This window comes from Lichenostomus cassidix, chromosome 4 (assembly GCF_008360975.1).
Source record: "Lichenostomus cassidix isolate B80296 chromosome 4, HeHo_3.0, whole genome shotgun sequence".
In the NCBI taxonomy this organism is placed as follows: domain Eukaryota; kingdom Metazoa; phylum Chordata; class Aves; order Passeriformes; family Meliphagidae; genus Lichenostomus; species Lichenostomus cassidix.
Genome location: NC_139484.1, coordinates 16,907,581 through 16,932,922, shown reverse-complemented (window position 1 = coordinate 16,932,922; position 25,342 = coordinate 16,907,581). Strand labels below are relative to the sequence as shown.

Sequence of the window (25,342 nt, the reverse complement as noted above, 5' to 3'; positions counted from 1 at the left end):
AAACATGCAATGTTTGTTGTGAATGTCTGCTGTCAGTTTAAAACATAAATTGCCTTATTTGCTTAGGTATATGGTTCATAGATTGTTGCTGGCAGCACTGGGAAGAAGAGAGCTGGATGACAGAGATCATTATGGCAACAAAAGACTGGATCTTGCTGGGCCACTGTTGGCTTTCCTGTTCAGAGGGTAACTATCACATACACCTTTTCTTCTGACATAATTAATGTTAGAGGCATTGCCAACTCTGTCCTTCTTAATCAATCAGACTAATTCTGTTGTGTCAGAGAGCCAGTCTTGGGCAACACAGCCTCTATCTGATTATGACTTTTTCATGGAGTGCTTTAGTTTCCTATAATAGTAGGTACCTAGCATCAAATTGTTTTGAAGCATATTTTGTGGATGTTTACAAACAGGTTCATTTGTTTTATTCTCCTCTGCCCCTCCCCGCTAGTTACAAAATACTTCTTTTCAGGAGGCCAGTGACTTTTTTCCAAATAATCATGTTTCTCGGTGTCTTTCTTCTACAGAATGTTCAAGAATTTGCTGAAGGAAGTGAGAATATATGCACAAAAGTTTATAGACAGAGGGAAAGATTTCAACTTGGAATTGGCAATTAAAACAAGAATTATTTCAGACGGTTTGAAATATTCATTGGCAACTGGAAACTGGGGTGACCAGAAGAAAGCTCATCAGGCCAGAGCAGGAGTATCTCAGGTACAATAAGGGCTTTGTCAGGTTTACAATTTTTATGGTAAAACTGTTATAATGGCAGAGTTTAACATTGCTTAGCAGCCATGCATGTTGTCTGTTAAATAGAAATATTCTTAAAAGGAAACTTCCTTAGATGACACAGGTGAAGATCCAAATAGTTGGGTCAGATGTGTGGTTTTGGGTTTTTTTTGTCATGGTTGGTTTGTTGTTTTAGCTGTTGCATTCACTGCTAAACAGTTGGTGTACCTCCTGTAAAGATTTTTTTTGTGTTAGATCACACACTTTTATGTAAATTCCTTGTCCCAGGGAATCTTTCAGGAGGATGAATTTCTTTGCTTTAGTTACTTCCAGTGCTTCACAGGCAACTAAAAAGACATGAGTGACACTTTGTAATATAAAAGTTATGTATTCCACAGCAAATGATGAGGAGCACTGACTTTATTGGCCCAGTGTGGTGCTCAGCTGAGCCTCTTTCCCATAAGGATGGAAACAGGAAAAAGTTGTCAGTTTTTAAATGCCAGCACATTTTGTTGTTTGGAGCCCTGGTGAGATCATAGTTTGGGGAAGCAAAGTAGGGAAAGGGGCAAAGATGGTAGCTGTTGCTGGATGGTGTGTTGTTGGTGTATGTGTATTACGGGCTTGTTTGCTTCTTAAATAAGCTCATATTTCAGGCTGTTAAAACAGATTTGCTTAAATTTTTGAAAGCTTTGAGCAGAGTGAAAAGAATGAATGCTGATTTGCTCCTAATAACTAAGTGGTTAGTTGTTTTCAAAGTTTTCCAAAGTTTGAAAACATGACCGTGTCACTGTACTGGCAAACCCTCCTGATGGCAGTGCAGCTTAGAAAGTGTCACTCATTCAGTTACTTTGATAAGAGTAAGCTGTACAACAAAAACCAGCTTTCTGCTGGATAGAAATGTTCATCATGCTTGGCCTTGCTGTGGTATAAGCATGCTCTGGAAACTTCTGCCATTACAACACTGTTTAGGAGTTTGAGATTCTACGGATAGTGTGAGATTAGTGGAGGTGAACTAAAAGTGTAGCTAACAAAAATCAGAGCTATTTTAGTTCTTTTTAAGCACATCATTTCTAGAGGGCATTGATCCTTTGTGCTAGTGTGTCATGATGTCAATCAGCAACACACTTAAGCTTTGACTGACCAAACTCCTTCCTACTTGCAGGTGTTGAACCGCCTGACTTTTGCATCTACGCTTTCCCACCTGAGACGCCTGAATTCTCCCATTGGGAGAGATGGGAAACTGGCCAAGCCCCGGCAGCTGCACAACACCCTGTGGGGAATGGTTTGCCCTGCTGAGACCCCTGAGGTAATAAAAGCAGGATTTGTGTACTAACTGCCTTTCCCTCCTGGTTATTTTGTAGCCATGGCACTTGTGATGATCCCTTGCACTTTCTTACATAATGCTGACACAAATATTTAGCTTTGTTGGTAAGTTGGTGGTTGAAAGCATGTTTTGTGTCCAGTTCCTTGAGGAGTTAAGTTGAAATTATTGGGTCTTCTTGGGGAAACCTCTTGATTTGAAAATGCAAGTTAACTTTGTGTTTCTGCTAGGGTCATGCTGTAGGACTTGTGAAGAACTTAGCCCTGATGGCTTATATTTCTGTGGGATCTCAGCCATCCCCAATTTTGGAATTCTTGGAGGAGTGGAGTATGGAAAATCTAGAAGAAATATCTCCAGCAGCAATAGCTGAGTACGTACAAATGAAGCTTAAGCTTTTTATCCTGCACAGTGCTTTAAGGGTTTGAGGGGTTTTGGTGTGGTTTTTTTACTGTTATTCTTTGTTTGATTTTCCCATTTTAGTGCTACCAAGATCTTTGTTAATGGCTGCTGGGTAGGAATACACAAAGATCCAGAGCAGCTCATGAATACCCTAAGGAAACTTCGTCGTCAGATGGACATCATTGTGTCAGAGGTATAAATTTTACATTTAGAATTTGGGTGTCCTTTTAGACGAGCGGATTATCCCTTGATCCTACTTTGCAAACTCCAAGTAGGATTACTTGCAAGTCTCTTTCTGAATATACTTCATACTGGCTTTTGTTTTGTGTTTTATTTGGAGAGATTTTTATATTTGGTGCTTTTGATTTTTATTTGTTTGGTGATGTGTATGGTGTGTTGTTGGGTTGTGGAGTTGTCTTTTTGGGCACGGGGGCATTGTTTGTTTTTTAGGAGGATCCAGTTGAGAGACAAAACAGTTGAAAATGACCTTCTGAAATGCCTCAGTTTGTAGGAGTGTTACTGTTTGTTCCGTGCTTCTGATAGTGCCTGTAAAGTCTTTGCTTTGTAGAATTTAGTTATCCTATTTTTTGTTTATAGTTCTGATTCCAGGCTGACACACTGTACTCATGGGGTGCTGCTCTCTTTCCCAGGTCTCGATGATTAGAGATATTCGTGAGCGAGAAATCCGCATCTACACCGATGCGGGCAGAATTTGTCGGCCCCTTTTAATTGTGGAGAAACAGAAGTTGCTGCTGAAGAAAAGGCACATTGACCAACTGAAGGAACGAGAGTATAACAACTACAGGTGAGATACGTCCCTGAAATTCAACTGGATGTGTCATTTTCCCTCAGGTTGGAGAGAGGAATGTTTAAAGCTTTGTGCAGCACAAAGATGCTTTCTCTGCCTGGTTGTTTAATTAATTTTTTTATCACACTGAGGCAGTGGTAGTAATAAGCTAGGGAAGGCCTTGTTCTTCTTACTGCTGAAGAGACCCATTTTAGGTGTTAATAGAGTTATTGGTTGTTTAGTTGGCAGGATCTTGTGGCCAGTGGTGTAGTAGAGTACATTGACACCCTGGAAGAAGAGACTGTGATGCTGGCAATGACTCCAGATGACTTGCAAGAGAAAGGTGTGGCATATTGTTCAACATACACGCACTGTGAGATTCACCCATCCATGATCCTGGGAGTGTGTGCATCTATTATCCCTTTCCCTGATCACAACCAGGTCAGTACACCTCTGCTGACATCCTGCTTTTAAAGCCGATAGAACCCCCACAGGTGTGTGTGTGTGGGTAAAGAGCTTTATGTTCATAATTATTGGTCTTCCCTTGTCTGTCTAGTCTCCCAGGAACACATACCAGTCTGCTATGGGTAAACAGGCTATGGGAGTCTACATTACCAACTTCCATGTCCGCATGGATACGCTGGCACATGTGCTGTATTATCCCCAGAAGCCCCTGGTAACAACACGCTCCATGGAGTACTTGAGGTTTAGAGAGTTACCAGCAGGTATGTTGTCAGTTCATGTTCATTGAAGAAAAGTACTACTGTTTTGCTTAAAACATGTCACAAACGGTGTGTGTAGAGTACCTGAACATCTAGCAAATTTATGCAGTTTAAGAATAAGTATAGGTTAAGTGTTAGCTTGTAGCTGGACACCTAGACTGCAAAAAATACATTGGTAGTGTTGCAGCTGAAACTTCTTTACCCATGTAGTCTACTAAAATCTCACTGAAAAAAATGCATTTTCTGTATTCATGTTTGCTGGCTTTTTCACAAGGGGTCACTCTTGACTCCCTTTTCTACCCAGAGTTTCATTTGCTGATAACGACGTGGTTTTGTATGTGGGGCATAAAGAGTTTGTCTGAAAAAGGGTAGAACAGCTTTACTGTAAAGAGTACAGCCTATTTTGCATTAAAATAGTGTCTGTCTGGTATGTATGCACATTTCCAAAGTATTTGCACTGTATATTGTAGGTATCAACTCGATTGTAGCCATTGCATCATACACAGGCTATAACCAGGAAGACTCTGTCATCATGAACCGTTCTGCTGTGGACAGAGGCTTTTTCAGGTAAGACTTTGTAAATTTTTTAACTGCTTGGAATTTAAAAAAAGGTATGCTGAGTTTTCCAGAGGCTTAAGGAAAGTTCGTTTTATGCTGGAAGATGCCATTCTCCAAATCTTTCCAACTTAAAAAGCTTTTTAATCTCTTTCCTTTTTTTTTTTTTTTTTTAATGGAGATGGAGGGAGCAACGCAATGAAAACAGCAAATGTGTATCAGCAAAACACCATGAAACCTGACTGCCCACTTTGCCTTCCTCTAACTCTTCTATTTTGGTCTTTACTATGTTTAGGGTCCTTTGTATCAGAGTTTAATGAAGAAACATTCCGACTCTCCCCTGGTGTGTTTTCAGATAACTCTCGCCAGTTAAATGAACAATGTTGCAGAGTTATAACATAGTCCTGTCTTTATTAGTAGGACAGTTGCTACCAGTTAGGATTGGAATGTTCCTCTCCTTAGAAGGAACTGCTGTTGGCACAGCTGGTGGCTGATGTGACTTTGTCCATTACAGTATCTGAAAGCACTTTGGTGTGCTGGCAACTGAGGCAGCAAACAAAAACCCTTAAAGCCCCAGAAAGAACCTTGTATAAATTGAAAGTTTTTCACTGCAGCCCAGTTGTACTGAGTGCAGCACTGCAAGGTAGCAGTAGAAGCCTAAAAAAGTTTGCAAAATTGCAAGCATAATGAGGAAAGTAATATGAGAATAATATGCTGAAGATGCGAAGAATCATTAGGAATAAGAACTACTTCTGAGATAACAATCAGATCCAAAAGTCTGTGCAGTTTATCAAGAATTGGCATGTTATCTTAGATACTTTGGCAAATCAGAAAATTGACCATCATAATGCCATCTGAAACGTTTTTGTTTGGTTGGTGACAAGTTTTATTGGCTTTTCGTCCCTCCTCAGTGAAGGTCAGGTTAATAGGAAATCAGAGGAAATGTTGTGTGGCATGTGCTCATTATTTGGATTTGGTTGTCACTAGTAACAGTAGCTATAATATATGAAAATGAGATGTACAGATGAGGGAAAATGATGCTGGTTTCACTAGAGAAGACTTTATAACTTTGTTTCAGGTCTGTGTTCTATCGCTCATACAAAGAGCAGGAGTCTAAGAAAGGGTATGACCAAGAGGAAGTTTTTGAAAAGCCCACACGTGAAACCTGCCAAGGTAAGATAAAGGAATGTACTGAGTTTTTAAATTAAGTTTTTGTGGGCAAGGTAGGTAATGTTGAACTGATTCAATATTCATTTTGGGACATATTAATACAGACATTTCTGTATTTTATAGCAATATATGAGTTGAGATATTTGCATTAGATATTTTAGCAGTTGTCTTAAGTTGCAAGCAGACTTGTTGAATTACTGCAGAACATCAGAGTCAATATGTTGAAAAATTTTGGAGTCAACATTTTTATTTTTTTCCCACAAGGTATGAGACATGCAATCTATGACAAACTTGATGATGATGGTTTGATAGCCCCTGGGGTACGTGTGTCTGGGGATGATGTCATCATTGGCAAAACAGTCACACTGCCAGAAAATGAAGATGAGCTGGAAAGCACAAACAGACGCTTCACCAAGAGAGACTGCAGCACCTTCCTGCGGACCAGCGAGACTGGGATTGTAGATCAGGTCATGGTAACCCTGAACCAGGAAGGATACAAGTTCTGCAAGATTAGGGTGAGCACTGACATTCGTGCTTTCTGCTTTTATAATCTTTGGTCTGTATTTTAGTTACCAGTTGAATGTTTTCCTGTGGCTTACAGGTGCGTTCTGTAAGAATTCCACAAATTGGAGATAAATTCGCTAGCAGGCATGGTCAGAAGGGAACCTGTGGTATCCAGTACAGGCAAGAGGTAGTAATTTTTCCTTTTTTTCATCCTTTTGGATATTTTACCTGTGAGCTTCTTAGCATTGGAACTGTCTTAAGTGAATTGTCTGTGGAATATCTACTCAGATAGATATTGTTGACTTCAATGTAACAAAAATATCTTTAGAAGGGGACACAGCTACTTCTTACATATTTCAATGCCTTTGAATGCTTTAAAAGGCTTAATTTAGATCCAGGCATGTACTTTTCCTAAACATGATGTTCTGGGAAGAATTGACTGTGTGTTTCCCTGCTCTAGGATATGCCCTTCACGTGTGAAGGCATCACACCTGATATCATTATCAATCCCCATGCCATCCCCTCCCGTATGACCATTGGTCACTTGATTGAGTGTCTTCAGGGCAAGGTAAGAACAGTCTTCTATGCTGCATGTCTGAGCAATATGAATTCAAATTTGCTGGGGATTGTTGTTTGCTTTGAGTTTTTTTTTATTTTTTTAAAAAAGATAAATACTATCTAGTAGGTGTTAATTCACTTTAAAATGATCATTCTCCAGTTATGTGGTAGCAAAAGCAGGTTTCTTAGGGAAGATGTACAGTCCTGTAAGTTTTATCCAGCAGGTCAGGCCCTACAGTGTGCTCTCATATTTGTTGCTTTTGTTCCAGATATTTCCCCTGACCTAGGAAAAGGAGTAGCAAAATTGCTGATACTGTATTTTTTAAATTGTGTATCGGATAAAAAAAGCAAGATCATGGGCATGGAACCTCAAATTGCAGCATTAAGAGTTAAAACTGTTTGAAACAGCTTAATGTGGTCTAACCAGTCCTTCAAATACCTGACAAACTTTTGCAAATCTCGCCTCTGTAGGTGTCTGCCAACAAGGGAGAAATTGGTGATGCTACACCTTTTAATGATGCTGTCAACGTGCAAAAGATTTCCAATCTTTTATCAGATTATGGCTATCATCTAAGAGGAAATGAGGTATAATCAAAACATCAATTTATTGTAATTTTTTTTAATATACATTTGATGGGTAGTAAGGCTCATGACTCAGTGACTGCATTCACTTCTTCTTCACTTCAGGTCCTCTACAATGGCTTCACTGGTCGAAAAATCACATCCCAGATCTTCATTGGTCCTACCTATTACCAGCGTTTGAAGCACATGGTAGATGACAAAATCCATTCTCGTGCACGAGGGCCAATCCAGATCCTTAACAGACAGCCCATGGAAGGCAGATCTCGGTAAGAAAACAGTGTTTTCTTTTTCTGTCAGGGTTTTAGCCCTGAGCAAGTAGCTGCTTCAGCTTTTCAGCTAGAACTTAGTTAGCTGACCCCAAATAGCCACCCATTTTTCCATGTGTTTGGCTTAAGACTGTGTATTGGGTGCAGGTGCCAAGGTTTTGGCAGCAGAAGGTGCATGTGGGGTGGCCTCTCTGAGAAAGGATCAGGGCTTGCCCTGTGCTGGACACAGCCACTTACAGCTGGCCTTGGCAACCCCAGTGCTGGCCAGAGCAGAGCCCAACAGTGGTGCTGGTGGCACCTCTGTGGGAATATATTTAGGAAAAGGAAAAAAATGCTGTGCAGCAACTGTGAGTGAGGAGTGAGGAAATATGACAGGAACTGCCCTGCAGCCTGTGGAAAGCCCACACTGGAGCAGGCTCCTGGCAGGAGGTATGATCTGTGGGGTACCCCTGCTGCTGCAGTCTGTTCCTGAAGGATTGTATCCTGTGGGAAGGGCCCGTCCTGGAACAGTTTGTGAAGGACTGTCCCATGGGAGGGACCACATGCTGAAGCAGGAAAAAAATGTGAGGAGAAAGGAGCAATCTCTGTGATGCACTGACTGCAACCCTCATTCTCCCTGTTACCACAGGGAGGGGAGGAAGGAGTTGGGAATGAAGGAGTGAAGTAAGCCAGGGAAGAAAGTTGGGGAGGTGAATTTTTTAGTTTTGTCTTTGTTTCTCATTATTCTATTCATTTTTAATGGGTGATAAACTCATTTTCCCCATGCTGAGTCCATTTTGCCTGTGATAGTAATTGATAAACAATCTCCCTGGTTATATCTCCACTCATGACCTTTTCAATCTTACTCTCTCCCCATGTCCTGTCAACATCGTGGGGAGTCAGAGAGCTGCTTGGTGGGCATCTGGCAGACTGCCAAGATTAAACCCACCACAGATAAGCAGAGGATGACTTAATTGTGTATTTCATTTCATTTTGGTTTTGCTGTGGCTGTCAAACACCTGCTGTAGAAATTCTCAGCAGCAGTTAAAAATTACCATTTTCACAGTTTTACTCTGAGGTGTTAGAAGAAAATTAATGCACAGCTTTCCTCCTGCCTTGCAATACAGATAATTGTTCCACCAAGAACTGATTATTTTGCCAGTGAACTCAAAAGTTGGTTTTTTCTCTTCCTTTTAGCGATGGTGGCCTTCGCTTTGGAGAAATGGAACGAGATTGCCAGATTGCTCATGGAGCAGCCCAGTTCTTGAGAGAAAGATTGTTTGAAGCTTCAGACCCATACCAAGTCCATGTGTGTAACCTCTGTGGAATCATGGCAATTGCAAACACAAGGACTCACACCTACGAGTGCCGAGGATGCCGTAATAAAACTCAGGTACGTGTGGTTTTCATCTGCCATTGTTTTTCCTTGTGGGCAAGAGGAAATGCCACTTGAGTGAAACAGGAGGATAGGGAAGTAAATATTTAAAGAAGCACCAGAACAATTGCTATTTTAGTTTCATAACTGTTTTAAGTGTTTATAGTGTTGTAGTCAATTTGGATGCTTCCTTATTAATTTTACAGTGTTGGCCTGTCACTTGGCAGGAAATGCTGTTCCAGTATTGTACAGTGCAGATTTTTCAGAGACTTTAAACGCTTGAGAGCTTATTTTTAGAAGTAAAACTCAGAATCACAGGAATTTAGAGGCATCGCCCTTGTGACTGTCCCATGCAGATATTTATGCCTGCAGAGCTGGGTCCCCACGGGAGGTCTTTTGTGTTTGGTGGTTTTTTTAATTTAATAAAAGCTCTGCAGTGCATGCTTGGTTACAGAACTATGTCAAGGGAGAGTGTTGGCAGAAATAAAAATAGTTGCCTTGAACAGGCTTGTTTTTGTGCCGCGGCTGACTGCTGCAACTCTTAACAATGGCACTGGGGTTACGAAGTGATGTGTGCTGGAAACCTTACCCGCATTTCTGCACCTCAGGCACACTCTGCTGTGCACATGTTCTGTGTTAAATGGCTCTTGTTTAGGATCAGATCTCTTGGCTGCACTTTCACATTAAAAATGTGCTCTGGAGAGCTGCTGGGTAGACCCCTACAGACAGGCTCGGCTTCCTTCTTGCTTTGGTACTGTCTGTGAGCAATTCTTGTTAAATGCTTTCATGCATAACTCCAGATTTGCTTTTAAGCCAAAAACTCAACAAGTTATTTCTGTAGAGAATGGTGGAAGTTGATGCTTTATGAGTGTTTATCACAAGACTTTTGAAATCTCTTTCCAGATATCTTTGGTTCGAATGCCCTATGCCTGCAAACTCCTCTTCCAGGAACTGATGTCTATGAGTATTGCACCTCGTATGATGAGTGTTTAGCCTTTAAAAGGGCTTTTTTTTTTTAATTCATGAGACTAAAGTGCTCAGGTTTTGTTTCATTTTGTGTACGTTCCATTCAAAATACAGTTTTACTCATCTGCTGTGTGCTGTTCAAAAGTATGTTTATTTCCTGTAAATAGAATTAAAATTTGTAATCAAACTTGTGAATCTATTTTGTGTATCTGTGAAAGAAGTGTGCAAGCAAATTGGGACTCAGAGAAAAAGGGAGTTAAGAGGGAATGATTAGTCAGCTAGAAAAAGCCAGAGCTTGCAGCTTTCCAAAATACTAATTTAAAACTGTGCGTAAGTGAAAGTCCTCACATCACAGCTCTGCACCATCATCTGTGGAAAAACAAAAACATGTTACACTCTGTCCTGTTCCAAGGCGGAATAACACTACTTTGGCAACAGCTTTGGGATCTCTTGGCTGAGGGTGACACCTGACCCCTCCTTCCTTCCTGCCTTCTTTCCTTCCCTCCCTGCTGCAGGGGGTGATAATAGACACGTTTTTCTGTGCTGAGATCACCTGGACATGGCACACAGCCTCACAGTGTAGCTATGACATCTGACAGTTTGTTCCATTAACCTTATCAATTTCCTTTAAGCTGGCAGTCTGCATTTACTTATCACTTAGCTCCAGCTGCCCGAGTGCTTTCTGTCAGCTGAAAAGAACCAGCTGTAACATGTGCTGGGTGTGTGTAAGAAATAAACTGAGGCACTATGCACAGTACTGCAACCTCACAGCAATTACTGTGAGAGAGGAAGTGAACATTTTCTGTTCTGGGGTATAAGCGTACTGCTCATGCCACAGCCCAGTAAAACTCAATTTCATTCACATCCATAAATAAGATGTTTGAAAAGGGATTAGAGACTACCTAAAAACCATTAGCAAAGTTCCTGTGCATGTTATTTTGATTCATTTTAAGCTCTCATTTCAATGCCAGGTGCTGTTAATGTTCTAAGGGAAGTATTTCAGCTCTTCACAGACATAAGGATGTAAGAAGTCAAGACTATATAGTATGGATAAAGGTAGCTGGGATTAAAACTAAGGATTATGTCCAAAAGGGGATTTGGGCAGCACAGTATTTTCTAGCTGGGTGCTTTGTTCCCTCTGCCTCTAGCAGGGTTACAGTTACTGTTCTGGCTATCCAGATTTATTCCTAAGCATATCACATGTGACACTGAGCCATCCTCTCTGCAGCTGTAATGAGGGTGGCTGGTTTGCCACCACCTTTGCATACAGAGAACATGGCAGGAATTGGGATGTTTGTTGTGCCAATACTGCTCCCAGGAGAGAGGAGCAGGTTTGAAAACATCCGGAGAACACTGAAAGGATGATACAAATGCAGGGCTGGAAACCCACTGGAAATTGCCCTGTAAAAAACCCAGAAGGTGTTTCTTGATTTTAATTTTGCATTTCCAGTACTTTACTGCACTTGGGGCGTTATTTAACAATCCATTCAGAACTCTAGCAGCTGAGATTTGCTGGAATCTTTTGCCAAATGCAAAAACCTGCATGTTAAACTGGTATATCGGGATGGGAAGGGGTGTTGAGTTTTGGGGTTTTTTTAGAAAGCATTAAACAGAGGTGGTCCTTTTGTATCAAATAACAATAAACTGTTAGGGGAGAGAGCTGCTGAACATTCATCCACACTTACCAACCTTTGGTCAGGGCTATTTCATGCAGAGTTTCCACAACATGGATTTTTGCAGAAGCAGTAGCCTCTCCTTTGGCATTTGATGCATGGCACTCGTATTCCCCAGCATCCTCTTTGCTCAGAGGAGATATCTAAGGGAAGAAACATACCCCACTCCCCCAGTGAGCACCTTGTGCACTGATAGAGGTGATTCTGTTTTCAGAATCTAGCTGCATGCTAGGCAGAGGAAGGGTGCACACAACAGGTAGGACTGGAGCCAGCAGCCACCCTTATCCCTCATCCCAACTCACAGGTTGTTTTCCTCTAAATGCCCTGTCTGTTGCCATGTGTTGCTTTTTTTTTCTGTTCTTTGTTCATGAGCAGTTTGCAAACTGCACTCTGCTGTTTGTGCAGCTCTGTGCAAACACGAAGTACTTACCAGCACCCAGCCAGTCACTTCGTGTTTCTCGGGTCCCCCTCGGGTTTGGATGGCCAAATTCTCCCGGTCCCCAGGCAGAAGTTCCATCCTCTGGACACCATACTGTCCTCGAATTATCTACACAGAAGGGCAGGAATGGGTAAGAACTTTGGGGCTTATTTATGCTGGAACTGTGTACTGAACCATACTTGCACACAGATCAACACTAGTTATATATGAATGTGTTTTGTGCCGCAGCAGTATTTCCTAGTGTCAGCATTCCACCTTATCCTCCATGTAGTGCATCCCACTATCCCTGTGCCTCAGCCCTGAGGCTGTGTTCCCCTCACCTCAGCAGCAACACAGAGTGGCACAGTTTTCTGGTATGGATGGTGCTGGGCAGTGGGGTGTGCCAGCATGCTCTGTGCTGATGTGGACTCACAGAACTCACATGTGTTCCCAAGGGTGTGTTCAGCCCTGCACAGTTCTGCTGCAGCAAACCAGGCAGGCCCTCCTGGTAGGTGCAGGAGTGAGGAGAAAGCAGCAGTGCAGCCATTCCCCAGTGCTGCGTATCTGAGCCCAGAGCACAGCACAGGATAAGTGGTGCTCAGCCCTTGTTACCACAAGTCAAGCAGTCTCTCAGCCATGAGGAAGAGGCATGAAAAGCAGAGCAACAGTGACAGTTAGTGTAAACTCAGCATCTACTCATAAACAAGCAGAACACACTGAGTCAACAAGCCCACATTGTATGCTCACCTGACACTCTGCTCTTGAACCCCTATGAATAAAGTCTGCTGGCTATCTTACAGCAATTTTTGAGCCAGTCTAGGTTTTTCCCTCCATAGTATCCTTAAGTAGTGTTGCTTCAGCTTAATTTCAAGACCCTTCCCAGTGTCCACAAACCTGTGGCACTCGAGGAGGCTGCAGGAGCTGTGCAGTCGCTCTCAGCCCTACTGCCAAGATCCTCTCCACTCGACACTGGCCCCTGTCCTAAGCCAGATGTTACCAGTGCTGCCAAAATCAACATGCTGCTGGCTACTGGAGCTAAACAACTGCCCCATGTGGTTCCTGTTCCCGACGTGGGCGATGTCTAGCCACCTCAGCGTCACTGCTGCCAGCAGGGTGAAGGTGACAGCAGGTCAAGGGACATTCCCCACATGCTCCAAATACCAGGCGCTACCAAGAGAAACACGAGTCCTGTCCTGGCGCAGGATCAACAAGAGTTGATTTTCTACATAATGTCTAAAGACTAAGCAAAACCAGATGTTTGGGGGTGGACAGAACTGGAGAGATGAGAGAACTCATCAAAGAGGTGTGTTTCTGCAGAGGGATCTGCTATGGCCTTTGTGCTTGTCAGGCAGTTTCAGCCACCTCCGGTTTGCTGTGCTGTAAGAGCTCCTAACAGGGCCCTTACCTTGTTCCAGATGAGGACAGGGGTTGGGATGCCAATGACTTCACAGCTCAGATAGATTTGTGCTCCTGTCACATTCCAGATGTCCTTAGGAGGAGTCACGATGGAGGGTCCTGCAAAAAGGGAGAAAAGATTTAAGTCTGAGGTGACTGCAAGCCTGTCTCTTTGCTAAGCCTTTTAAGTGGGGCCAGTCACATCCAGTGGGTTTTGAGGATGAGGTGAAGATGATCCCTGCTAGGAGCAAAGTTCACTGGACTGATCCCACATCACAGCACTTCTCTCTCCAAAGTGACACACACTTCCAGCCTCGAGCTATCCAGAACGACGGGCACTTGCCCAAGATGAAAACTCAAGTGTTGAGCAGTTTGTGTGATAAGTCCACCTTCTTGCAAGACTGAGGTTAGAGGTTTGTATTCTGTTATTTTAGGGGCTGAGCAGAACTATATCAGCTGCTGGCTCTGCTTACCATGCAGTCACCAAGCCAGCGGGCATGAAGAAGCCCCAGGAGACAGGGTGCATCCCCCTCACTCTATCATGCCATGGAGAGCTTGGCCAGCTTGGCAGCATCCTTCCTCCCAGCGTGATTTCAGTCCCATAGCAGTGGGCTAGCAGAATTCAATGCTATGCTGTTCCTGTTTTACCTGTGTGCAACGCTCAGCCAAAGAAGGCTGGCTGGATGGCAGCAGAGCTCTCTGGGGGGGGGAATTGAGAAGGGACTAGGTGAATGCAGAGCTCCTTTTTTTCTCGAGAGAGCTCAAATTCCTGGTTAATCAGAGAGTTGCTTCCAAAGCAGATCAGAGCAGGGTTGTTTTGCAGATCTGGCGGGAGATGTTTACCCCTCAGGCTGGGAAATGTTGGAGACATAACCCATAGCCCAGGAAGGGAAGAAAGGCCTTTTCTGTTCAATCCCTCTTCAGCATGGCTGTTTTGCAAAACACAGCTATTAATTCCCTGCAATAGGAAGTGCAGACCAAAGGAGCACGGAGTGTTTATTTCCAGTTATTGATAGCTTTAAGAACACAACAGCTTTCCCCCTTCTGTTCTGAAGATGCAGACAGTAACAGGAAACTAAAGCTCCCATTATACTCCATCAGGAGAAAGCATTTCCTATGCAGACAGGTACTCCAGAGCCAGCCTGACAGAAGCTCATGGGTATACTGGCTCACAGACCACAGCTCATTCCCAGCCCCATAAAAGAGGGGCAGATTTGGGTCCTGATGCTCCTTATGGTGTCCTGAACATGCACTGATTTCAGCCCTGCATATGCACTCCACCCTGCAGCCCTGTTGCAGATAGTGGGGTGCAGGTTTCAAGTCCATTCCACTGCACTAACATCTTCCAGCAGAAAGCTGGTGTCTTTTTCCTCCTCAGGATCACACTGATATCACCAGCCAGAGAGTATCAGCCATCCTTCTTTTTCAGCCCAAGAGACGCTGAGGTGGTTTCCCACTCCTTGGCTCCTGCAAACCCAGAGAAGTGTTTGTTCTTCTCTTTCGAGAGACTTCTCTGTCCAGGAATGACTGCACACAGCCTGCTGGTGGGAAGCTGCTAAGAGACATGGGGTGGCTGCACTCAACATTCTCTGATACAGAAGTGTCCCAGTTCTGATTTTAACAGGAGGCAGCTGTGGAGAAGCAGAGAGGTTTTATGTGTAGCCCTGGGTGGTGGCTGAAACCACACCTAACAGTCAGCACGGGATGGTTTCCTGGCAGACATCACAACCCAGGTGCTCCTCATCTGCACAGAGCTGAGTCCCTCAGCTAATAAATGGATTTAAGCAGCATTTCAACACCCTGCTGAAGCTTTTCCCCCTGAGCATCCCACAGTGGTCAGCCCAGGACATTGCCACCCCCAGGATGGGGCCATCTCAGGTCATGCACTCTGCTCCCCTTACCCAGTGCAGCATTTCCTGCAGCCCAAAACAGCCCAGCTGATCTTTTTCTGATATCCCTCAAACAATAGGGATAATAAGGCACTTGGAAGCTCTGATGGGACACAATGTCCCCAGGCAGCTCAGCTCGACCCATGCTCTGTGAGGACCTCCAGCTGATGTGCACCCAGCAGAGCCTGCTGCTGCTGCTGCCTTCTGCTCCAGCCCTCCACATGCAAAGTGGTCTGCCTAGAGCAGAGCTTGGAGCCAGTTCCCAGCTGGCAGGGCTGTGTCTGCCCCTGTATGACACCATCCTATCACTGGGGTTCTGCCATCACACAGGAAAAACAAAACTGCCCTCCAATGACCACCATCTCTCACCACAGAAAAGGAGAGATCCTGACTCTTACAGTTAAAGCCAGGTGGATTTTAAGGCACTGTTACGCTCTTCCAGCATCTGGCTCAATTCTCTCCTGGCTGGGAACTGGCAGCATTCAGCACACCCCTAAAACCACTGCCTGAGGCATCTCAGTCTTGAGTGCTCCCGAGCTTCCCCCTGTGCCAAGAGTTCAGACACCCACTCATCCACAGGTGTTTGTTCACCCTGCCAGCATGAGCAGGTCACACCAGGATTTTTCAGCAGCGACTGCTGGCAGGGGAAAAGAGACAAGGAATTTCTGCCCACCTCCTGGGTGAGGAGAAATTGTTTATCTTCTTGGACAGGGGAATTGCCTGCACAGCTTCACAGCAAAGCCCTGTCTGGCTTGGCACAGCAGTCACAGCACAGTGAGAGCTTGGCTGTTCAAAGCCAGTCCTGAGCTCGGGATGTACATCCTGATCCAGCCAGGCAGAACATGATGTTCTGCATTTGGCTGCAAAATGAACTGGAAGCATCCACAGACCTCTGCCTGTATCTGACACAGCTCTGAGGCCAGGAGGGAATACACATCCTGAGAGATGCAACAAGTGTCATGGGAAAAGTCACTCTGCTCTCTCTGGACATTTGATGTAAATCCATACAGCCAAAATTCTAGAGCTGGGCTTCTTCCGCCACTAAAAATAAATGAGAAAGGCCAAAAAGTCAGCAGATTTAAAGTCAAATCATGACTGGCCACAGCAGTAGTTAAACTGTCACCACAGTGAGCTGACACCCAGGTGTGTGGCAGTCACCCTGCTTACTGCCTGTACTGGTCCCACTCCTGCTCCCTCCCACAGTGACCCAAAGTGCACAGAGATGGACAGATGACATGGTAACCTGACACAACAGGAGAGGCAGGGGATGGCTGAGCCTCACACTTCAGAAGATGTGAGGACATTCCCTCCTCCAAGTGCCCCTCTTACTTCAGGAGTTCTCATGAAAGGAGCAAAGCCAGGGCTGGAAACAAGCCCATCTTGTACAGGGCAGATGTCTCAATTCCTGCCAGCGAGGAGCCCCTGCCATCATCCCACAGCCTGCATCTCAGAGGCCTCGCTGCTCTACTGCCCACAGAGGGGAAGGTTTCTGCCTCAGCTTCCTTCAGGCTGAGGACCTGAGGGTTGCACCTGCTGATAAGAATGGTCACCACCATCAAGGTGGCTGAGTGGTTCCCATTCTCCTGCAGGGCCCGTGCCAGGGACACTGTTGATGTACAGATGCTCCCTGACTGAGCAGGAGCTCCTTGACCAAGATGACAGCCCGGGCTGTTGATGGAAATTAGCTGCTCTCCACAGGCACTTGAGGCATTTCCTCTGTGCTCTGCCCATTGTTTGTAAAACAAATAACTCTCCCTGGCCCAGGAAAAGGCTTTATACAGAGCCCCAGAGCTCATTCACCCTGGGAGAGAGCCGGAAAACACAGGGACTACTTTTTCTGCAGCCTGCAGGGAGCTGACAGCCTGTCTTATGTCAAAAATAGCAGCTGGAAAGGAGTTCCCATTGTTGTATGTAGCTGCTTTTCTGCCACAGCAATGAGCAGCAGAGCCTCTGACGTCCTCGATGAGGATATTATTTGGCATCTGTTCCTGACACTGCTCCTGCACCAGGCACCCCTTCTCTGCTGAGCCACAGCTTGCAGAGACCTGGCATCTCCCAGGTCTGATATCTGGATGGTCAATCACAGCTGAGGGTTAGCTGGTCCTCACTAATCTTCCTTCGGTGTCCACACACATGCAAAAATAAAAAACACACAGAAAGCAGAGCAGTAACTCTTTTGCTAAAATCAGGGGCCTACAGGTATGTCACTAAAGGCAAAAATCAGCTGGACACTGAGCACTGTGGGCTAAGCCCTGGTGCTTGGGAGTGTGTGGAATCCCAGCCCATGAACACACAAAGCCATGTACTGCCTGCTGAAGCTCATGTGGGTGCCAGCTTGGCCCCCAGCCAGCCCTCATGAGCACTGTCCTGCCCTGCCACAGCTCCAGGTCACACACAGCCTGGGAACACTCCCTGACAGGACAAACCCAAGCAAAAGCTGAACACTGCTCACTCTCACAAGCTATTGCAAGTCTGAAAATAAACCCTCTCCAGTCTCTCAAGTTGCTGGTAAAGTACTTTCCCTTCAAAATGACTTTATATGGAAAAAGGGAAGCCTTCCATAAGCAACATCCAGTCAGCTGGCATGGCCTCAGCTGCTCCCTCCCAGGTCAGTGCCCCATGAGAGGCAGCAGCAGACAGGAAGAGCAAGCAGCTCCTGGCTTTCCCCACTCCCAAAGCTTTCTGGCAGATTTGCAAGCCTCCTTCTTTACCTTCTTCTGAAGGCACTTCTCCTCCTCCTCTAATCTGTCTTTGAAGAGACTAAGGAGTTACAGAAGGAAGCTCCAAGACAAGCACATGAAGGCGGATGTTGGATGCTGTGTCTGTTTGGATGCTTCTCCTCAGGCTCCAGCAGGCCCTGGAAAGGCTGTGAACACCAACACAGCTTTGCCCCAAGCCCTGGAGACTTGGGGCTGAGCCAGCAGGAGGAAGAGCCCTGGGCCACCATCATTCTGCCACGGAGCAACTCCTGCTTTCCACACCACTGGGCTCAGCGTGGTGCACACCAGTGCTGCTGGAAATTCCAGCCCTGCTGCTTTACCATGGTTTGGGAACACTGCCTTCAGAGACCTTCTGCATGACCTTCATATCATAGAACCATAGAATGGTTTGGGTTGAAAGGGACCTGAAAGATCATCTACTTCCATCAGCTAAAGCCTGGAAAGAATGTGAAAAGCTTGCAGTGGGAGACACAGAAGCAAGGCATGGCAGCATTTATGCATGGAAAAGCAAGCAGGGCTTTTCAAAAATCCGACCTGATTAGACTTGTTACGTGGTAATCTCCTATTTAGTTCTAACCTCAGCCAACCTCAGCCCGACAAAGGATTAAACACTTTTTTTTAAACACAGCATGCCTTTCCAGCAACAGAAAAAACAAACATGGGTTGGAATTTGCTGATCAGTAATCATTCCTTCCTAGTGAATTTGGGTATGCTGTGATGATTGAGAATGAAGACACAGGTGAAATACAGGACCCTCCTGGGCAGTGAAGGTTTTGCACAGTCCCTGGTATAACGCTGCTCTCCAGGACTCTGCCAAGTAATACATTAAACAACTTTCATAGTAGATTTTAGCACAGTAACCATAAAAACTCAAGCTCCAATGAACCAAATAATGGTTCAAATAATGAAATGCCCTTTAAGGAGGAATTAATGGTATATGCTACAACAGTGGAAGCCCCCAAAGTTACACATGAATTTTAAATCACCAGTATTTTTGAACACTGAGAGCAATGAACAGTAGTGTTCAGGAGTCAGTCATGAAACACAATGAAGGCCAGGAAGGCTGGATGTGTTTTAAAAAAGGAATTGTTACGTATTCAAGAGCAGATTGTTCCCAAGTGTAGAAAGACCAGGGAAAAAAGACCAGTATCATTAAACAGAGAACTTAGGCTGGAATTCAGGGGAAAAAATAAAAAGGGGAAACCTATCATCTCTGGAAGAAGGGCCAGGTAATGTGGGAGGACTATAAGGATGTCATGAGGTCATGCAGGGAGAAAATTAGAAGGGACAAAGCTCAGCCAGGATTTTATTTGGCTGCGACAGTTAAAGACAACAAAAAAAGTTTCTAAAAATACATCATCAGCAAAAGGAGGGTCAGGGAGTGTCTCCATCATTTGTTGAATGCAGAGAGTAGTGTAGTGACAGGGGATGAGAAAAAGGAAAAGGCACCTAATACCTTCTTTGTCTTAGTCTTTAATATCAAGAAAAGCTGTCCTGAGGATACCCAGCTCCCAGAGCTGGAAGTTGGTGATGAGGAGATAAGTGAAGACCCCATAATCCATGAGCAAATGGTTAGTGGCCTGCTGTGCCAATTAGACAATCACAAGTCGAGGGGTACTGATGGGATCCACCCCAGAGTGCTCGGCCACAGACTCTCAGGATGCAGCACAAAAATGCAGCACAAAGATCCTACAAACACAACATCTTCCTTTGCAGTGGAAGACAGCAGGTAGCAGGCCACTGCTGCAAGACCCCCCACTCCCACCTGATGGAGAAACTCATACCAGATTCCCAGGAAAATTAGGTAACTCGGTTCATTTCCACCCACGGATGATGTAGCTTTTCTACATCTTTCCCCAGCAAAGACAAAACCACCCATAAAATGTGTATATTCTTTTAAGCCACTTAAAATCCAGAAAAGAAAGAATGGGAGGAAAGAAATGAAGCATTATGAGCCTCTTGTTAACAAATCTAGAAGAATTTCTTACAAAATGTGCCTGGCTATGAACTATCTTTTGTGGTGTCTAGAGCTGGGAGCCTTCGTACTAAAGACAGCTGTATCAGGAGAAGATGAGCTAATCTCAGTGATAACAGCAGTCTGCCATTTCCCACAAGTTTTTTTCTCAAACCCCTGGTTTTGTTCTACTCTGGAAATGGATTAAAAAAATAAAGCAAACCACCCTCAGAACTAAGATATTCCTGGCAAAGCTTCAACAGCTGAATTTGGATGGAATGAGCCAACAGATGTGATTCGTGTTTCTTGTTTTGAAGTTGACCTGTGGGAACTTGGCACTTTTTTGTTTGCAGCACAGATGAACCTTTATGGAACAGTGGAGCATCAGCAAAGCAAAACCACTGATGGAGTAAATTGGCAGGAATCTGGGGGGCCAATGTATTTGCCCCTGGGGCTGCCAGTCTCCACAAGAGCCTGGCAGTCATAATCCTATGTCCATCAGCCTGTTTTTTTAAACCCTGTGGACAGCCAAGAAACCTTGCACCCACCTTCTCCTGAGCCCCAGAGCTGGTGTGCCAAGGTGTTTTTGCACCTTAGCAAAAACACCCTTCCAGGAGGGATCTGCCTGGGCTTCTGAGAAGACAAAATGATACCTGTCTGGGGGGACAGCACAGCTTCAGTGAGTGGGATCTCCTTGCTGATGAGATTTAGACAAGTTTAATGCTGCTTAGTTGGCTTTAAAAAAATCTCTCCTAGTTCTGCTGTTCTGTAGCCTGTGAAAGGGGTCCTGCAAGGTGCTGAGCCCTCAACAAAAAGCCCTGCATGTTCCCAGTGCTGGGAAAAGACCTTCATGGAGCCACAGAGTTTTAAACCTCATTCAGATCAATAGAAATAAAGAAGATTGCTTGGCAAGCCAGCAAATGTACCCTTCACATAGAGAAGCCCTGAGTTTCTACCCTCAGGAGGTCTTTGTAGGTAGGTACAAAGCAGCACCAGTTCCCTGGAGAATGAAACACTGTCCTCTGAAGTCTGCTCAGAGCTGCTTTGTGGTGCACTGCATTTGGGCAAGAACAGGAGTTTGGCTTCCACCAAGAGAGACGTGAGCATAACACAAAGACAGAGCCTTGACTGGCAACAGCAAAACAACCTGGAGATCCCAACCCTGTTGGAACAAGTATTAGGGACTTCAAACCATGTAATGAGGCAACTTTGGCAGTATTTCCAGCAGTCACAATACGTCTCTCAAAGCAGGTATTTGCTGGTAGCTAATGATAAGAAAGACTCAGGGGTATTTGTCCCTTCTTGCATTGCTTAGGCAACAAGTCGGTGCCTGGTATTTTTCAGCTCAGAGATCATCATCAGAAATACTGATAGCTTTTTTTTTAATGGGGGTTGGTGCTTTCAGGTTGTTTTTCTGCCTGGCTTGAGCTGAGCCATGCAGCCTTAATTCTTTATGCCAGCTGGCTTTGCACAGCAGAGGGTACCACAGTCCTCCTGCCCCAGGCCCTAGCTGGCTGCAAACAGCCTCAGTGTGTGCACTGCAAATTGAATTTCAGCCTACATTCCTGAAGCCACCAACCCCTTAAGAGGCTCTTCTGAACATCTGTACACAGCTGTGTGACAGCAGTGACAGAGGGCAGCTCCCCAGCTGTCAGAGCAGCCTTCCCTCCTGCCAAGGGGACCACCAGAGGAGGCACCCCAAACTGTCTGTACCTGCCCCAACAGCAGGCTTCCACTTTGTGTCTGGACCTGCCCTGCCTGCAAGACCTGGCAGCAGACCTGAGCTGTATTCTCATAGGCAGAGAGCAAACCAACAATCCATTTAAAGGAAATGTTGGAAAGCAGATGGAAAATTTCACAGCATCCACCTCCTGCATCCTCAACACTGGGATTAGCTACAAAGAGGCTGCTGGGACACACAGGTAGAGATGGGATGTGGGTAGTGGGATGGGTGCACCATGGCATCACTGCTTGCTCCCCCAGAGCAAAAAAAACAGGCAGCTTCTTCTGCTGGCACAGAACCAAGAGCAGCCAAGCAGCTTCAAGGAGTTGGCAGTCAAGTAGGATGCCTTTTTCCAGATATCCCCAGCAGTCCTGCCCACATAAAACCCATTGCAGAAAAGACCAGCTGGATCCTTCCATCTGCCAAGTGCAGGTAGAGCAAGGGTTATTTCCATCCTTTCAAACTCTTCTCAACTGTGTCTTCCTTTGCCCTCCAGCAGGAAGTTTTGGCTGCAGCAGAAATATCTTTTTCTGCATGGCTTCACAATTTTTGTACAAAATACAGACAGCACATCTGAGAGGCTGGGAAACAGTCAAGGACAAGGTCAAGGTGAATTCTGCAGGGCTGAGAACGTGCTCATTCCTTTTGCTATTTAATATCAAAGAAAGATCCAATAGGATGTGCAAAACAAGACTTCCCTCTCCAGCTCCACTTGAACGAAAGAAAATTTTAATAAATCCCAAGAGCAATCAAACACAGTTAGGACCCACTGCTGGAAACACATGTTTCTGGATCTCTTCTCAGATATTCCCTTGAAAGGCTGCTCGCTCTTGGCTGAAAGGATGTGATCCTTACAGTCCAGTGAGGGCATGCAGACACCTCAGAGCCCATCTGCCACAAGCAGGAAGCCCAAGTGCCCTGTCACCAAGGACTTCTTTCTGGGCAAAAGCTGTCACACAAATGACTGATCCTGCCTGTTTGTGGTCTCCCTATGCTGCATCCCACCCCAGACAGTGCCTTAAAGAGATTGCATCTGTTTGTGGTGGGAAAGCCAGAACTTCCACTATTTGACTACCACTATTACACTATTAGAAACCTAGAAAAGTGCTGTCTCCTATCTGGAAAGACACTGGAAAAGGCTCTACCCTGCAAGGCTGATAGGATGGATATTCTCTCCTGTCATTATTTCAAAATCCATGTGGAGATTACAACACCCCACCCAATACTCCTAACTGCCAGGAGGCCCTGAGGGATACAGAAATACTTCCAGATGTCTAGCACGTTTGTGGGATGAGTCCCTGCCCCTGATGCAAGCCACAGCACAATGCATATCACCAGAAGGTCCACAGCACAAGGAAGATTCATGCAGGAAATCTCAGAAGGCTCAGTTGAGACACCACTGCTGAGCAGCCCACATCCATCCTGCTCCCTTCCTCGAGATGCTGGGTCAGAGCTCTCCCAGCAGCAGGAGCCAAAAGTAGAGTGGATCCCCAGAGAGACAGAGGACGGGACATTTTGCCAATGGCTCTGCACCACATGAACCTGTGAAGTTTTTAAACAGGTAACAGCCTGCAAAGGTGTCTTGCTGCAGACCTGCACACCTGGAGACCTTCTCCAAGGAAAGGATGCAGTTTGTGCATGGAGTGGCTGTCCCACATTGCAACCCTCTTCAGAGAAGCTGCTGCTGTGATTATCAGAGGACGGAGAAAGTCTTGTGGGACCTGTTGGAGGCTGGCAGGTCACTGGCCTTCCACAACCTCTGCCCAGTGGCTTGTGTTTGCATTGACCTCCTCAAGTTCTGTCTCCATAGCCTGGGTCAAAGCCCCACCAGGTTAAACCAACATCCAGTCTGGGACAGACACCAGTAAGAGCAGCCAAGGGTTGGGACAGTATCTTACAAGTATCAATACCTGTCTTGCAATGAACTCCTAAGTGAATTTGAGAAAGACAAGTGAGAACACAGGCTTCTTCTCAAGTACACACCTGAAGCATGACATCTTTCAAACCCATATGCTCACTTGCCTGGGCTGGCAGAGCCAAGAAATAGCACGCATTTTAGGACTCCTGAGGCCCCTGCGCAGGAAAGGCTCCTTCCAAATACTAGACAGAGGCATGGACTGAGGCCATTCTCATCTCATTCCACATTATCCTGAAGGCTGAAATTCCTTCCTTCCAAGAGTTAATACTGTACCACACTGTTTCTGGCTAATATGTAAGCCTGCTGCTTTAGACAAGGTTTGTGAAAAGCCCCACAGGGCATTTAATGGGCAACATCAAAGTGCATAACCCAATCCTTACCCAGTCTTTCATGCCTGCCTTGGGAGTTTCAGAAACATTTTTCTGCAGACATACTTGGCTTCAGTTACGAGAAGCAAGAGAAGGAGGAGGTGGAGGTTGTGACCTGCACATACTGTGTTTATGAGAACACTCCTCCACCAAAACAGCGCTGGCGCTGCAATCTTGTCCTTGAGATGTTTAGTATATGGCTTGCATGCTATGTCCTTCCCCTCCCTCCCTCCCAGCAAAAACCACTCTCAGAGGCCAGATCTCTAGTAGAGGCTCTGCAGCAGAACTATTTCTTCCTTGAGCAGCATCCCTAAAAAAACCCTTGGGATGATTTGAGCTCCTGGTTGGAAATGCTGCAAGTGCAAACCGCTACGTGCAGCTCACAGGAAAGTCACTGCTTGTTTTCCTTTCAAACCAAAGCAAGCCACTGAACATTGGCTCTGAATTTCCGTGGCTTTCACATCCATTTAATAATTTCCTTTCCTCTCTGCTTGCAACCTTCCTGGGCAGAGCACTCCCCTGGACAGCTCACCCCTTTCGTCCCGTCTCACAGCAGCCCAAATTGCGAGCTCCAGGAAAAGTATGAGAAGTGAGGGCGTGTAGTTCCAGCACGGCTGCTGGAAGCCAGCAGCGAGTGCCCAAGTTCCTCTGCGTTTCTGGGGCTGGTACGAAGCGTTACTCCAAGTTTAGGCAGCGCCATCCGACTGGGACTCTCCAGTCCATTTAAGGTGGGTCTGAAATCCCGTCCATTTCACAAAGAAGCATCCAGCTGGGGTAAAAGGGCAGGAGGAGCAGCGTTTTCCCCGCGAAGCCGGGCAGAGAGCGGCCATGCCCCGTCCCGCAGCCCGCCCGCCCCGCTCCCTGCCCCGCACCTTGCTCGCAGGCTCCCTTGCTGCGCTGGCTGATGGCGGGCTCGCCGCGGCTCTGGGCGCGCAGGCTGGCGGCGCGGAGCTGGCAGCCGCTGCCGTAGGTGAGCCCGTCGCTGCCGCACACCGGGTAGCGGCTCTTGCAGAGGCACACGCCGGACGGGCCGGCGGCGGGGAGCACCGGGCCGCCCTTCGCCTTGCGGCGCTGGCGGCTCTTCACGCACTCGAGGCCGGGCGCGCAGCGTCCCCCCGCAGCGCCGCCGCCGCCGCACGCCTCGCCCTCGCCGCGCCCGCACTGCCAGCAGCAGCCGCAGGCGTCCCGCACCCTGCCCAGCGGGCAGCCCCGCGCCGGCAGCGCCGGGCACCGCGCGGGCTCGCAGGGCCCGCAGCCCCCCGCCGCCGCCGAGGCCGGGGCGGGCACCGCCAGCGCCGCCAGCAGCAGCAGCGGCAGCAGTAGCGGCAGCAGCAGCGGCATCGCGGAGGGCGGCATGGCGGCACGGAGCCG

At 46.1% G+C, this 25,342-nt stretch overlaps 2 protein-coding genes across 4 annotated transcripts in view; one reads left to right on the top strand and one right to left on the bottom strand.

Moving 5' to 3' along the window:
• Positions 1-10,100, top strand: part of POLR2B (RNA polymerase II subunit B) — an 18,035-nt gene extending 7,935 nt beyond the window's left edge. For both annotated transcript variants that reach the window (XM_085058051.1, XM_085058052.1), the window contains 17 exons: positions 67-186; positions 528-714; positions 1,892-2,035; positions 2,281-2,420; positions 2,531-2,642; positions 3,100-3,254; positions 3,479-3,677; positions 3,793-3,961; positions 4,429-4,525; positions 5,592-5,686; positions 5,948-6,198; positions 6,285-6,374; positions 6,648-6,755; positions 7,217-7,330; positions 7,433-7,593; positions 8,770-8,965; positions 9,851-10,100. In XM_085058051.1, coding sequence (XP_084914177.1) covers positions 67-186; positions 528-714; positions 1,892-2,035; positions 2,281-2,420; positions 2,531-2,642; positions 3,100-3,254; positions 3,479-3,677; positions 3,793-3,961; positions 4,429-4,525; positions 5,592-5,686; positions 5,948-6,198; positions 6,285-6,374; positions 6,648-6,755; positions 7,217-7,330; positions 7,433-7,593; positions 8,770-8,965; positions 9,851-9,940 — 2,428 coding nt within the window. In that variant the 3' untranslated portion in view covers positions 9,941-10,100. The remainder of the gene's footprint in view (positions 1-66; positions 187-527; positions 715-1,891; positions 2,036-2,280; positions 2,421-2,530; positions 2,643-3,099; positions 3,255-3,478; positions 3,678-3,792; positions 3,962-4,428; positions 4,526-5,591; positions 5,687-5,947; positions 6,199-6,284; positions 6,375-6,647; positions 6,756-7,216; positions 7,331-7,432; positions 7,594-8,769; positions 8,966-9,850) is intronic.
• IGFBP7 (insulin like growth factor binding protein 7) lies at positions 10,046-25,342 on the bottom strand. Of its 2 annotated transcripts, none has more exons than XM_085058055.1 (5): positions 24,844-25,342; positions 13,410-13,519; positions 12,017-12,133; positions 11,599-11,729; positions 10,046-10,282 (listed from the first exon to the last, which is right to left on the bottom strand). In XM_085058055.1, coding segments are annotated over exons 1-5 (843 nt in total). In that variant the 5' UTR covers positions 25,328-25,342; the 3' UTR covers positions 10,046-10,281. The 2 variants fall into 2 exon arrangements, with proteins under 2 accessions (XP_084914181.1, XP_084914180.1); XM_085058054.1 differs by having other exon boundaries at positions 11,603-11,729.